This window comes from Nicotiana sylvestris, chromosome 7, assembly GCF_000393655.2.
Source record: "Nicotiana sylvestris chromosome 7, ASM39365v2, whole genome shotgun sequence".
Classification (NCBI taxonomy): Eukaryota; Viridiplantae; Streptophyta; class Magnoliopsida; order Solanales; family Solanaceae; genus Nicotiana; species Nicotiana sylvestris.
The window spans coordinates 10,351,621-10,366,629 of NC_091063.1; the positions used below are offsets into that span (position 1 = coordinate 10,351,621).

The 15,009-nt window shown below is 35.6% G+C and overlaps 1 protein-coding gene across 1 annotated transcript; it reads right to left on the reverse strand.

Annotated features, from left to right (window-relative positions):
- Positions 1-226: 226 nt before the first annotated feature.
- On the reverse strand, positions 227-10,143 carry LOC104235214 (protein DAY-LENGTH-DEPENDENT DELAYED-GREENING 1, chloroplastic). Its single transcript, XM_009788926.2, has 7 exons — positions 9,193-10,143; positions 8,263-8,348; positions 4,452-4,625; positions 2,972-3,086; positions 1,924-2,021; positions 1,322-1,457; positions 227-620 (listed from the first exon to the last, which is right to left on the reverse strand). The coding sequence occupies exons 1-7, from the start codon at positions 9,814-9,816 to the stop codon at positions 552-554; spliced, it is 1,302 nt and encodes a 433-aa protein (XP_009787228.1). The 5' UTR covers positions 9,817-10,143; the 3' UTR covers positions 227-551.
- Positions 10,144-15,009: the final 4,866 nt, after the last annotated feature.

Here is a 15,009-nt window from a genome sequence, read left to right on the forward strand (position 1 = left end):
GTGACCACACTAAAATAAATTTGAAATACATTTCAAGCTCATAGCCAAATATTTTGGCTAGATGAAATGTTGCTTGCATTTGGTCTATGGCTTCTTCGACATTGGTAAGCCTCTTTTTACATGGTTGTGCATGCTAGACACTCTCATGTGAATAAGAAACCACAATTATAGTGTTTATCCATATCAAGTTTAGATCATATAAAGAGTTTCCAGATGAGGCGATAAATAGATATATAAAGAGGTATTTTCAAACCTCTGACGAACTTTTTTGTTCAGAATCTGATTATTGTAAACAAACAAATGATGGGGGGTAACAAATATTCCCACAATTCTGATCCAAGATATTCAAGGAATGACGCCACTTCGATGACAAGCTATTCACATTATGAAAAAAATACAAAATGTGCTTTTACACTTTACTCCAATATCAGGGTATGGAGCCTCTATATGGAAAAGTGGAAGAGAGGATAAATGTATTTGAAATATCAAATAATCAGATGTTCTACCTGTCGATGCTGCTGCAACCAAAACCAGAGATAGGGAAAGTCTCTTTAATGCCTCGTCATTTCCCGGAAAATATTGGACACTCTAGGTGATAATCTCGGCAAGAACTTAAACATCTGGAAAGCAAAAACGAAGTCTTCCGTTAGATAGAACTATGGGTTGCATTGCTTCCAATACCATAGATAAAGTACACATGGTAAACGGATTTCTACAAACAGCAGGAAAATGATATTCTAAGAATATTAGCAAAAGAAGCTGACTTATGCTAAAATTTCATTTCTTTTGAATGCATGAGGGTCAAGGAAGACTTTACGGCCAAACTTGAGTCTGGATTTGAAGTTTATGGATTCTAAACTTGTCATCGAACTCATAGCTCGTCTTAGTTATTGGGTTTGTAATTAAACATTATACATATTTAATGAATTTTCTAATACAATTACAGGATCCAAGCAAAAGCTACTGGGCTCGTGTGAACCCATAGCGTATACGCTAGCTCTGCCCCTGTTTACAGCATATAAAGCTTGGATGCACTCTTGTAAATCAAAGAGAACATATGCATTGGCGAGTAACAATGACTTTAACTAATATGCATTGGCGAGTAACAATGACTGTAAACTCCTCCCTGACCGTCATGGATTGTCTTATCGGTTAAAATAAGCCTATTAGTTTTTTTTTTCCTTCTCAAAAAAAACTAATAGGCTTATTTTAACCGATAAGACAATCCATGATGGTCAGGAAGGAGTTTACAGTATATACTTTGTTCACCATCCAGATTAAAGTAAAAAAGAGTCCAAGTTATTGAAAAAGTAGCACATACCCAAAGCTTCACACAGGCATCAATTATAACTGGAACCAGGCAGACAAATATGGTTATCACTGCTTGATCGACTTCAATACCATAATGCTCCACAAGGACCTCGAGCAAAGTCTGCCACCCAGATTCAGAATGATACCTGAAACACATTCACCGCATTATCCAACATGATGGAGCTCTGGAAGGGTGGCTTCTATTTACTTTTAAGAAGTGGGAAATGCTGACAGTCTCCAAAGAAAAAATAGAAGCCCAAACAATAGAAATGCATAGGAATAAAAGGGAGTGAAACAAGGATTGGTACCACTAAACTTTTAGGGAATGAGAGTAATAATTTTACATCTAGTCCTTGCACATCGTTTTAGTTGGAAGTGCAACAGAAATTTTAAATTCCATCCTTGAGGAAATCCCAAAAAGGTGTTAGGTTACTTAAACCGTTTGCTTCTGAAAATTGAAAAGTAATGAACTGAAGTTGCCTTTTATTTATTTCTGAGATGAAGTTGCTGCTATTATATAAATTAGCTAACATGGATAGGTGCTATATTTACGGATAAGTTCCTTTAGAACATTCAATAAGGTCAAAAGCATGAAATAGAATCAAACTTTACCCCAAAAAGATATCAGTAACCAGAATAATCAGAAACGCCTTGCCGGTGTCCGAGACATTATTTAATATCTTGTAACCAGTAAATTTGAGTAGCTTCACCTGCAGATATTGACAAAAAAGTTTTAAACTTAGAAACACTACAAAAATTGAGGAAGTACACTTTAGAAACCCTATTTGTGAAAGGAAAATAATGACTGAGGCCCCATTTGTTTTTTAATTAATTAAGATGTCTAAATCTGAATACATGTATTGTCTTTAAATCTGAAGAATTAAGACTTTGTTTTCTCGGCATTTCAAATTGTATAATTTATCTTTATTTTACAACTAATAAATATGAACTCAAATAAAACAAAATTACATATTATATCCACATAATATAAGAGAAAATCTTAAATTACCCCGTGTTGTAAAAACTATTTGTTTGATGAAGTACACTCTAAAAGCTAGTGGTGTTGCAGTTGTTGGTGGTGGCAAGTAGTGATAGTTGTGAGGTAGTGACTGGTGGTAGTTGTTGGTGGAGTTGATGTCAATGGTGGTTGTGAAGTGGTGATTAATGGTGGTTATGTGACAATGGCCAAAAGTGATGGTTGTGCAGTGTCACTAGTGGTGGTGGCTGGTAGTGGAGGTGGTTGCTGGTAGTTGTATGATGAAGACTGGTGGTGGAGGTGGTTGGCAATGGTGGTTGTGCGGTAGAGGTTGAAGGAGGAGGTGGTATGACTGGCTGTAGGGGTGGTTGGTGGTGGTGGCTCACAGTGGTGGATGAGTGATAAAGGCTGGCGACATCTCTTATGTGGTGGTAGTGGATAGAGTAGTAGTAAAAAGTTACAGGTTACAACATGCAAACAACAATCAAGATTCAAGAGCGTTATGAGGGGAAAATGGCGTTAAAAAGATTTCCTTTATTTATCTTAATAACACCAAGTCCAAGCAAGTTGATCATTTCACTTTAACGGCTTTCACCCAATAACATAGACGATACAAGTATATTGGCAAAGAGGTAAATTTTGTTGAAAGACAGATATTATTCAAACATTTGGAAGAGAACTTACTTTACTCTCATTGAAGTACAAAAGAATGAATAATGAGACCCCAAAGACAAAGTCCGACCATATATTAGCAAATGCCTTTCGATTTTCTAACCTCCACTCGTCCTGCAACTCTAACCTGCACATGCAGTGGCCCAGAGGCTAACAGTATCAGAAATCAAATAAAAGCCATATCAGGATAAGTGAGACATGTTATAAGATGATTTCAGGGAAGGATAATATAAAAGCCCTCTCAAGCCAATAGATTGAGTTATTGCATGTATTTAGATGAATCATACAAGCTGTAATTTCTTATGTACAATCAACAACAAAAACAACAACCCAGTAAAATTTCACCAGTGAGGTCTGGGGAGGGTAGAGTATACGCAGACCTTACCCCTACTACCCCAGAGGGGTAAAGAGGCTGTTTCCGGGAGACCCTCAGCTCAGAGACAATAGATTTGTAACAACAAAACCCGAAAAATAATATCAGCAACGTGAGAGACAACAAATAAATGGGAAAGCAGTAACACAAATATTATGCAAAAGTGCAAAACGCAACATAAATCGCTAGCAGAGCTAGACAAAACACTATCATACTCGTCAGTACAAAGAGGGAAATCGGGACAAAAAGGAAAACCGCTCGACTACCCTTTAACCTACAACCCTAATGCTCAACCTCCACACCTTCCTATCAAGAGCCATGTCCTCGGAAATCTGAAACCGCGCCATGTCCTGTTTGATCACCTCAGCCCAGTACTTCTTAGGCCGTCCTCTACCTCTTCTCGTACCTGCCAAAGCTAACCGCTCACACCTCCTAACCGGGGCATCTAAACTTCTCCTCTGCACATGCCCAAACCATCTAAGTCACGCTTCCCGTATCTTGCTGTCCACCGGAGACACGCCCACCCTCTCCCGAATATCTTCATTCCTAATCTTATCCAGCCTAGTGTGCCCACACATCCATCTCAACATCCTCATTTCTGCTACTTTCATCTTCTGGATATGTGAATTCTTGACTGGCCAACACTCAGCCCCATACAACATGGCCGATCTAACCACCGCTCTATAGAACTAACCTTTGAGTTTCGGTGGCACATTCTTGTCACACGGGACTCCAGACGCTAACCTTCATTTCATCCACCCTACCCCAATACGGTTCTTATGTACAATACAATAAATATATTGTAAAATACGAAGTCAAATCTAAAATACAAATGTAGTCTATTAATATATTTATCAGCTCAAAGAAAAGAACACACAAAGTGGTAGCTGTCTTCAGAAGGCCCTTTGTTTTCTTTTTGACACTAGGAATTTTATTGTTCAAGGCAAGATTATCCAATGTGTGTGCAAACACTCTCTCCTTCAAAAATCAGTTGTTGCCTTCCTACCAAATCTTTTAACATCAGGTGGATAAGTAGGTCAAAGAAAGGTATGAGCTAAATTTCTTGGAGCACTTCAGATTAACATAATTAGAACAGGCATCAGCTACGGTAAAACTTACGCTTTGTGTCGTAGCTCCAGATACAGCTCCTTTTCGGACAAAGGTGGAGATTTACCAATCTCAACCTCAAAGCGGTAGCGCGCTTGCTCAGTCTTCAGTTCCTTAACCATTTCAAGCTTTTGGTTTCTTCTGACATCAAGCATCTGTGCTGCTAAAGGTACAGTCTTAACATATCTGACCATGACAAATAAGAAAGTCAACACAAAGCTTAAACGGGAGTTCCGTTCATACTAGCAACCATCAGCAGGAAAAGTACCTTCTCAAGTAATATCTAGCTGAATAGGAAATAAGCATGCAAGAAGTATAATATTTCCATAGAACTGTATTGTTGTATTATCTATACTCATCCAAAAAGTAAAATGTTTTCTAAGATTTAGAAGTCAGCCAAGGTAGTGCAGGGATGTATCTTCACAATCTCAAGAAATACGCTTGAACAGCTATGTTACCAGTCTACTGTCTATAAAGAATTTGTCGCACTAACAAGTAAGAGAAAACTTCTTGAAGTAGTTCTTGATTACGAAAATGACTTTTGAGTAGGCTTAGAACCATTAGAACAAGTAATAAATGAAGTCGCAAACCTACTTTTTTGGGATAAAGATGAAGTCAGCAAAGCTTACGACAAAAGCTCATAAAAGAGCATCAGTTTTCTAACAAACGAGTTAATCCTACCCAGAATAAACCAGCACAGTTTTCTTTTTTTTTCAGAAGAATAAACCTGCACAGTTTTCATTTTGATAATGTAATACATTCCAGCTGGGGACACGCAGAAAAAGACCAATTATGAAATCTTGTTACATAAATCCAATATAAAAGCTAACTTACGCCACATGGCCAGTCAAATGCTGCCGGTGAAGGCATCTCTATGCAGTTAGAAAGATAATGAGTTAACTTAGCACAATGAAGAACAGAGATTTAACATTTTCTCTGAAACATTTATAATGGCGTGAATATAAAGAGATGTTAGATTTAGCACCCAAGTGGCCTAGTGGTAAGTTGAAGTGGGTTCAGAACATGAGGTCTCGGGTTCAAATCTCAGCGGAGGCTACTAGATGTTTTCTTGCCATCTGTCCAAGCCTTGGTGGACAGAGTTACCTGGTACTTGTTGCTGGTGAGCAGTAGTAAGTATCCTGTGGAATTAATCGACGTGCCCGCAAGCTGGCCCAGACACTACGGCTATCGGCAAGGCCGGCTCCAACCTTATGTGGAGTAAGGCTTGTGCCTTAGGCCCCCAAATTTAAGGGGCCCCATTTTTGAAAAAATAATAGGTTCATAGGTATTTAAAAAATAATATTTAGTAGTATTTTTAATACAAAACTAGAGTTTTTAATACTCCATAAAGGAAAGAAAACCTTTTAGATATATAAATAAAATAATAATTTGACTTACTTAAAAATGTGTAGATGAATAGTTTTCATAACTTTTAGTTTTCATTTTTTACTCCTTCATTAAAAATTTTGCTCTCTCTTCCTTAATTTGTCTAAGTCAATCTTTCTTTTTTTCTAATCTCTTCATATTTCAGAAAACCCTACATATTTTTTATGTTTCTCTTTGATATTCTTACTCACTTTATTCTCCAAGATTTCATTACTCACCTTTCTCCAAGATTCAACTAGTTCAAGTGTTCAGCAATACTTTTAATCTTCCAATAGTTCTATACTTCTATTGCTTTGTAAAATCTTATCTAAGATCAACAATATCTTGATAAGTGGGGATTTCTACTACTTATTAGCGCCTTTTAGCTTTCGTTTTAGTCCAAAAGCGTTTAACTGTGCTCCCGAAAACTGATAAAATATGCTTAATTGCAGGAGTATTGGAAAATGAGCCACTAAGATGAAATCCAACTCAAGGAGTGATCTGAACTCAAGGACAAAAACAGGCACATAAGCTCAAAGTGCGGACCGCAGAATATTATTTGCGGCCGCAGATTGTGAAGACAAACTTATTAGAAACAAGTGCAAAGTGCGGTCCGCACATAACATGTGCGGCCGCAGAAGCTAAGCAAGAGCAAAAGTTCAGAGAGTTTACATATCAAGTTTAAAGGAAGTGCGGACCGCACAATTATTGTGCGGCCCGCACAATTATTGTGCGGCCGCAGAAGATAAGCTACACGACCGTAGTTAAATTTGTGCGGTCCGCAGAAGAGCCATGTGCGGCCGCACATAGAAATGTGCAGACCGCAAAAAAAGAGAGATGCGGCCGCAAGATTCAAATCCTGTTAAGCTGAAGCAAAGTGCGGACCGCACATGAAATTGTGCGGCCACAGAACCTCTGAAAGGGTCATTTTGTCCGAAAATTTCAGCTTTGCATAAATAGAAGAGTTTCACTTTTTTAAGTCAAGTTTTGAATATCAGCAGCCACAGTAGACATTTTTCTTTACCCTATTTAGTAGTTTTTGCCATTTTGAGCTTTGTGAACATAGATTTCATTATTTTAATCACCAATATGGGTTTAATTATCATTTCTTCTTCTATTTCTTCTGTTTTAAGCATGAGTAGCTAGATTTTCACTAGGGTTGTGACCCAACCCTAGAGCGTAAACTTAATGGGTGTTTGATTTATTGCTTGTTTATGGTTGGGTTTTTATTATTTAGCCTTGTTCTTGCTTTTAATTGTAGAATTAATGGTTGCAAACATTAGTTCATGCCTATTTGACTTGGTTTCTACTTGAGAAAGAGAGACTTAGTCTAGGAAAACTAGGCTAACAAGAAATTGGGGTAAATCAAGAGATTGATGATCTCAATTAAAGGGTTGAACCTAGAGATAGTAAAACCTGACTTGAGTTTTTTATCAACCGTTTTGTTCAATACCCATTTGGACTTGAGAAAGCCGAATTGGGCAAAATCACTCTCTTACCGAGAGGTATTGAGTGGGTACTTGAGTATTGATAGCTATAATACATCCCGACCAACAAAACAAGCTTTAAAGTTTACAACCCGTTAGGCAAACACCTAGGTGAAGGTCATAGCCCTAGGCCTTTTATATCATTTGAAAAACAACAAAAATAATTTCCTAGTTTTAATTCTTAGTTGGTAATCTTAGTTTGACTTAGACTTAAAAACAACCCAATTTTGTGGAAGTGCAATTTGAGATAATTCAAGCTCATTCACTAAACTATATACTCCTAAGTCCATTCATAGCTCCCTGCGGAAAATCGACCCCGACTCCTTGTTGGGTATTACTACTGCATCGACCGTTTCATAACCTCAAATAGAGGTGTGACTTGGACGAGATCATATCTCAAGAAAGATTAAATAAATTGGCTATATTATTAATCGAGCAAGAATTATTAGAGAAAATCGATTATAAAAAAAATTATTAACAACTTTATATCTCACAGAGTTAGAAGAATAGACTTCAAATAAAAATATATCGTATAACTTTCTTTTAAAAATTTAGGTCTCATATTAAAATTTGGCTTTAGGGTATGTGCTTGAGTCACCCCTGGCTATCGGAACTAAAAGATATTGAAAGAAACCGATGAAGCAACATTTTCATCCAGCATGTGGACACATGATTCTGTTGTCATTGGACTTCTAGAGTTTGAACAATCTAAATGACATGTTATGGTGCTTTTAGATTTCACAGTAGATCCTTTGGGAAATGGTAACTCTTGGTTGGCCATTAATCAATCATTTATGTAACAGAGAATGGTTTAGTTACCTACAGTGGTACCATCATTATCAGGTCTTAGCAAAAGAAATATAGGAAAACATTTGGTAGTCAAACATGTTTAGTTAGGTACAAAAGATCAAACATCAATCACTTCAGCTATGTAACCAAAAGGAATGAAAACAAAGCCAAACAGAAGTTACCTGTCAAGAAACGGCATAAGAACATAATCATGAACTACAAAATCCAAAGCCCATGGGACAATTATCAGCACTGCCAAAAACTTAGCCTGCAACAGGAAGAGAACAATAACTCCTAATATGAAGCTTAAAGAGTACATTGCAGATGTGAAGTTTGGGAATTCTCAGTGCTAAGAACATGATAATATCAGATGTGTTGGATGTTTCTAGATTCATAAACTTTACAATTAGTTAAGCATAACAAAAAAATGGCAGCCTGGTGCACAAAGCATCCCGCGTTCACACAAGGTCAGAGGAAGGGCCGCACCCCAAGGGATGTGACGTAAGCAGTCTACCCGAACACAACCATTCCGCAGCTATAACCCATGACCTATAGGTCACACAGAGACAACTTTACACTGCTTCAAGGCCCCTCTTCTAATCAAGCATAACAAAGAAAAGGAAAATAAATTGACTTGCAGAAGCTCCTTAATCTTGATACTCCATTTTGGTAGCATTAGCTATTACCTCAACCCTTCTTGAGATATCGAAAATACTCTATTACCATATGTTCACTGTACAAGCTAGTGAACTGCAAGGAGCTTTCGCATATGTAATTATTGGACCTTATTATTCTACATTCTAATAGGTTTTTGCAAAATTTTCACCTAAACTAATTTGCCTATAAGTTGACAATAAGTTGAACTATAGAGCAGCCAGAAAGATTATAGACACTAAAGGATTATGGAGACTAACCTGAAAACAACAACAACAACAACTACTACTACTATACCTCAGTCACAAACAAGTTGGGCCGGCTATATGAATCCTCACTGACCATGTTACTACATTTAAGCTAATCGCAGGCCAATGGACGCTAATTTGAATGAGAATAACAACAAGAACTAGGTAAATTGTAGTAAATAGCATAGAACTAAACACAAATGTACTCACAGAGTTAAATGAAGCATACTGAAAAATCCGATCTTCATATAGCATATCATCGTCTTCCCTACCGATTATCATATCCCTCACGGACTTAACTAAACCCCTCCCAGGTATCAATTCACTAGGATCTTCCTGCATTTTATTATCTTCAGATTTTCCTATGGCGTCATTGGAATCTGAAACCCAAGATGAACCATTACCTAAATCAACTGTATTTCCATCCACAAGCCAATCCTCCCACCTCTTATTCTCCTCATTCTTTATATCTTCTTGTGCTTCCCTTAACTCCATTATCGCCTCGGCTCGTCTTTTCCAAGCTTCAAACTTTTCATTCTCTGATAACTCATCATTATCATCACTACCTAAGCCTTCAGATTCAAGTCCATCAAGCAAATCCTCATCCTTTAGTCCCAACCAATTCCCATCATCCTCAAGAAAGAACTTTCTCCACCAGCTTTTCTTCTTTGATTGCTTTTTCTTTGCATTTGGAGGAACCCCAAAAGATTTCCTCCTCCTCCAACTAACAGCAATTGCATTTTTATGCAGAAATACTGAGTTAAGAGAGCTAGTACTTTCCTTGAAAGATAATAAATTTTGACATAAGACCATTGAAGTGCTCATTAAGGACATGTATAATAGACCACATTTTTCAGACTCATAGAGCAATAAAAAAGTATAAACTCAATTCAAGAATCTGCATATTACTTGTTCAAAAGACCATTCAAGCATTTAGTGACAAAGCAACCACAATGTGCAAGGGACCATTGAAGAAATGTCAATAAGATAAATTTAACACAAAGGGCTAGAAAATAAAGAAAATGGAACCCCAAAAGAAAAAAGTAAAGTGGCACTGCTAGTGAAGATAATTTGAAGGTGGAATTGTCAGTATTGGGGAAGTGATGGGGCCAATTTGAGTGAAGCGAGCCTAGCGGGAGAAAAATGGGGATAACAGATTTTGGTCTGTTTCTTAGATAAACTTTGCTTTCGTTATCTATATATTCCAACTCTTTTTTCATCTTTACTTTATTCCCACTAACAATTAGCTAGTTTTCTAATATAATCTTCATAATCGTACCTCATTTTATACACCTTTACACTTTCGCCCTATTATTCCAAGTTATGTTACTATATTTTTTGGTATTGTATGATATTTCATACTATTTCAATGATAATGTTTATTTCACACAACTTTAACTGATTAAAGAGAAACAAATTCATTTAATTAATCAAATATATGTTTTGATATTTGTAACAAGTAACTTTCAATTATTAATATAAAGTTTTCTCCTAGCACTTACACAATAGACTAATTAAATTATTATCTTGAATTTCATACATTTGCTAGCTGATATTTATGCATTAATCAAAAAATTTAGACATAAGAAATAATATGTAGAGTTATAGATGAGCCTTTTTATGATCAAAGTGTGGAATGAAGAAAAGATTGAGAAACTCTTCAACTTTTGCGAAAGATATTTTTCTTTGGCTTGATGGGAATTTTCAATGGTCTTCATAACCCGTTTTTTCTTTTTCTTTTAATTTTAGTGATAATCCTTTTTTTTTCCTACTAGAGTAATAGTACATGCAAACTGTATTGGGAAAATCTGAGTTAATATTTGGAATTAATTATGTGGTTGGCATGTCAAGACACGTGGATTAACAAAAGAGTAGCAGCTGGCAAAGAGTACTCAAAAAGACGCGGTCTTAATAGGTACGGGCAAAGATTCAAGAAAACAAGAAGGAACGGTTACTCAGGTCTCTTGATAATTTGAAGAGACACCGGTGGAATGAACCAAGACAACAAAAAGTACAGATACGTAATATCTGCAATTAATGAGCATAAATGATGGGGAACGTTATAAAATCTTCACGAAACAGTTATGATTGCCAATTATAACGTTTCATTAATGTCACTAATTGCTCATAATGGCTCTATTATGAGAGGAAAGAAACGTAGTACTTAGAAATAGCTATAAAAAGGAGAGAAATAACATTTGTATGGACACACTGATTATTATGAAATATACTTATTTACATTGTTTTATATTGCTTACTCGGCTACTTCTCAATCCAATTTTATTTTCTTGTTATACAATTATTTCTTTATTTGATTATCAGTAACCCGAGCTCTTCTAAAATTACGCTTTGACCGAAATTCCTATTTTTGGTAAACAAATTGATTCTGTTACCGGGAATCTGATAATCTTTTACTTTCTAAATCAATTCTTCTGTCAAAACAAACATGTCGAATGTCAACGACAACAACCAACAAAATCTACAGCACCAAGAAAATCAGCAACATCAGCTAAACCAACAAGGTGATGGAACTCCAGTCCCCTCACCACAACACTCTCCTCGACAATCTCGAGAAAGGACTCCTGATGGATCTGAATCAAATATAAATGAGCAGGTTGAGAATAATCAAGCTATTGATGAAGCATTGAAATAATTAATCGCTCAACAGGTCGGCAATGCCCTTCAAGCTTTTGTCAACAGGTTGCCGGCTGTACCACCAACACCAACTCCAAACAACAACACCGTAGAAAATCATCGCTCGGGACTCGTTAACTCAGGCAGTGGAGGAACTCCTAGCGAATCTCGTGATGGAGGGTTAGGTAACCCGGTTAATTCTGATTTACAAAGTTTAGTACTAACTTTGCAGAAACAGTTCAAGGAGCAGAGCGATCGCATAGAGCAGATACTTGGAGTACCGCTCATAATCAAGGGGATAGATACGGAAAAATACTCTCAACAATCTTGGAAGCCAAGTGCCGCTACTGTACCGATTCCAAAGAAATTCAAGATGTCTGATATCCCAAAGTACGATGGAATAACTGATCCACGGGATCACGTAACTGCATTTACAACTGGTGTAAAGGGCAACGATTTGACCAAGCAAGAAACTGAATCAGTGTTGGTTAAAAAAATTTGGAGAAACACTCACGAAGGGAGCATTGACATGGTATTCTCTTTTACCTGAGAATTCTATTGATTCTTTTGCTGAGCTTGCAGATTCATTTATTAAAGCACACTCGGGGGCTCAAAAAGTTGAAAAAAGAATGGAGGACATTTTCAAAATAAAACAAGGAGATACGGAGTTGCTCAGGGAATTCGTAGACAGATTCCAGCGTGAAAGGATGATGTTGCCACGTGTACCTAATAACTGGGCGGCTATGGCTTTTGCTAGTAATCTGAATGAAAAAAGCTCAGAAGCCACGAGTAAACTCAAAGAAAGCTTACGAGAATTTCCAGCAACAACTTGGAATGATGTTTACAATAGATACATCACAAAGTTGCGGATAGAAGAAGATACTATCATTCAGTCCCGAAAAGATGAAAGAGTGAGTTCAAGACGAGCTGAAACTGAAAAAAGGTCTGGTAAAAACAGGTACGAACCTTATATGGGACCAGTACGAAGGGATTCTCATTCAAAACAGGAAAAACCAAGGTATGATCCTAGATCAAAGGATGGAGAGTCAGGTTCATTGTCAAGGTTCGGAAAAGAACGAAACATGCGAGATACGCGAGACGATGACAGAAGCTCAAAAGCAAAAATCGACGGCTACAGTTTTAATGTTAGCACATCCGAGTTGGTAGTTGTTTTAAGAAGAATGGGAAATAAGGTACGGTGGCCAAAAGAAATGAGATCAAACCCAAACAGGAGAAATCACGATTTTTGGTACGAATTTCAGAATGATCACGACACAAAACGGTGGATTGCAGATTGCTACAAGGTGAAGTAGAGCATTTATTAAAACAAGGTTACTTAACTGAATTGTTTAGTGAAAAGGGAAAGTAAGCATATATAAAGAATAGGCAGGAATCGCCAAAACCTCCTTCACCAAAGAGAACGGTTAATGTCATAACTGGAGGGGAGGAGATCAATGGCATAACATATATGGCAACAAAGAAGGTGTCAAAAATTACAGTCACCCACAGGAAGCGAGTTCGACAAGTTTTGGAAGAAGATGGTATAACATTTGATGATGCAGATGCAGATAACGTGCTAACCCCGCATAATGATGCACTGGTAATATCTTTACTTGTATATGATGTGAGCACCTAATTTTTGATAATATTTAATTTTTTATCACTTCTTCTATGTAAATATTTTAGGGGTTTTAACCTACAATTTTTAGCTTTGTTACACTTTTTATTATAGGGTAAAAATACAAAATTTAAAAGGTGAATTATTACTATTAATATTATTTTATTTTTATTTTTATTTTAAAATAAACAAAAATCCGAAAAAATATTAATTTTTTTTTTAATTTTCAGGAGTGATTTAAAAAATAAAAAAAGGGAAGTATTGAATAAAAAAAATAAAAATAAAAGTAGGTGGAATTCTCTTTTAAAAAGTAAAAGAAAGTAGAAAATTAAAAAAATAAAAGTAAAGTTTTGTGGAAATTTTAAAAAAATAAAAAGTAAAAGAAAGTTGGAATTAAAAAACAAATATAAAGGTATCTGAAAATTAAAAAAATTTAAAGTAAAAGAAAGTAGCATTTTTAAAAGAAAAGCAAAAGAAAGTGGATTGTTTTTTTAAGAAAAGTTAAATAAGTGGAATTCTCTTTTAAAAAGTAAAAAAAGTGGGATTTTAAATAAGATAAAAGTAATTAAAGTTGGAATTTAAAAAATAAAATTAAAGAAATGTGGGATTTCTTTTTATAAAAAAATAAAAGCAATTTGTAAGTGAGATTTGTTTTAATTAAAAAATAATAAAATAATAAAATATTTTTTTAAAGAAAATCTAAAAAATCTCAAAAAATTTGCTATAAATAGAAGAGAAAATTTGAGAAGAAAGAGAAAAAAAAAGAAGAGAGGGGGAGGAGAGAAATTTAGGTTGAAAATTTTCATTAAATTTTTCTTTCAATATTTCGGGCCTTGAATCTTGGGTTTGAAGAAGAGTTGATAGAGATTTTGTTGTTGCTGCTGTATTGACTCTACAACTTTCAGATTTTATTCATTTGAATTCACTCTCTTGTAGGTATGTAATTCAAGCTCTTGAGTTAAAAAATGTCGGAGCATCTTTATTGAAGCAGAAGCAAATTGATTTGGTTCTTTTGATAAAGTTTCTTTCGTATTTAATCATTTCACATGAATGATGTTTCTTTGATTGAGTGAATTGAGATTTGCAAATGTTAACGTTATTTTAGTATGTTCATGACTCTGTCTCGTTTTTTTTTTCTTTTTTTTTCTTGGCTCATGACTTGTAACCAGCAGGTATTGTTTTGTTTACATTTAGATTTCAAGCTCATGTAGCACCATGTTCATATTTTGAAATTTAAAGAAGCATGTGAAGTTGAATAATTTGTCAACATTAAGATGTAAAAAAAAATAGATTGCGTTAGTAGAAGGATCTTATCTTTAGTTTATGTTATTGGCTGCATATTTTTTTAAATTAACCATGTGAAGATTCAACTTCCTCTGCTTCAAAATGGTACTGTAGAAGTTATAGTGGTGATACTACAACTTTCTCTTTAGCATAGTGTTAAATAAATTAATTACTTTAAGTGTTCTTTGTTATAATCAAGTTTAAAATGCATTTTTGTATGTCCATGTTTGTTTTGTTCCTTCTGGTTCATCCGAATAGTTCTCAACATGGTTTTTTTTGTGCTCATATGGTCATTTAAGATTCATTATTTTGTTATAAAATTTTGTTAGTTTCTTTCTAGAATTTGAAAACGAAATTCGGTCTTTTGAAGATGATATGGAGATGAACCCAAAGCTGGCACCTGTCTTTTGTTATTTTCACATAAATGCCAACTCCACCTTTCTGAATTGTAGTATGCTATAATAAAAGGCTCCAGTGATATACATGTAGCT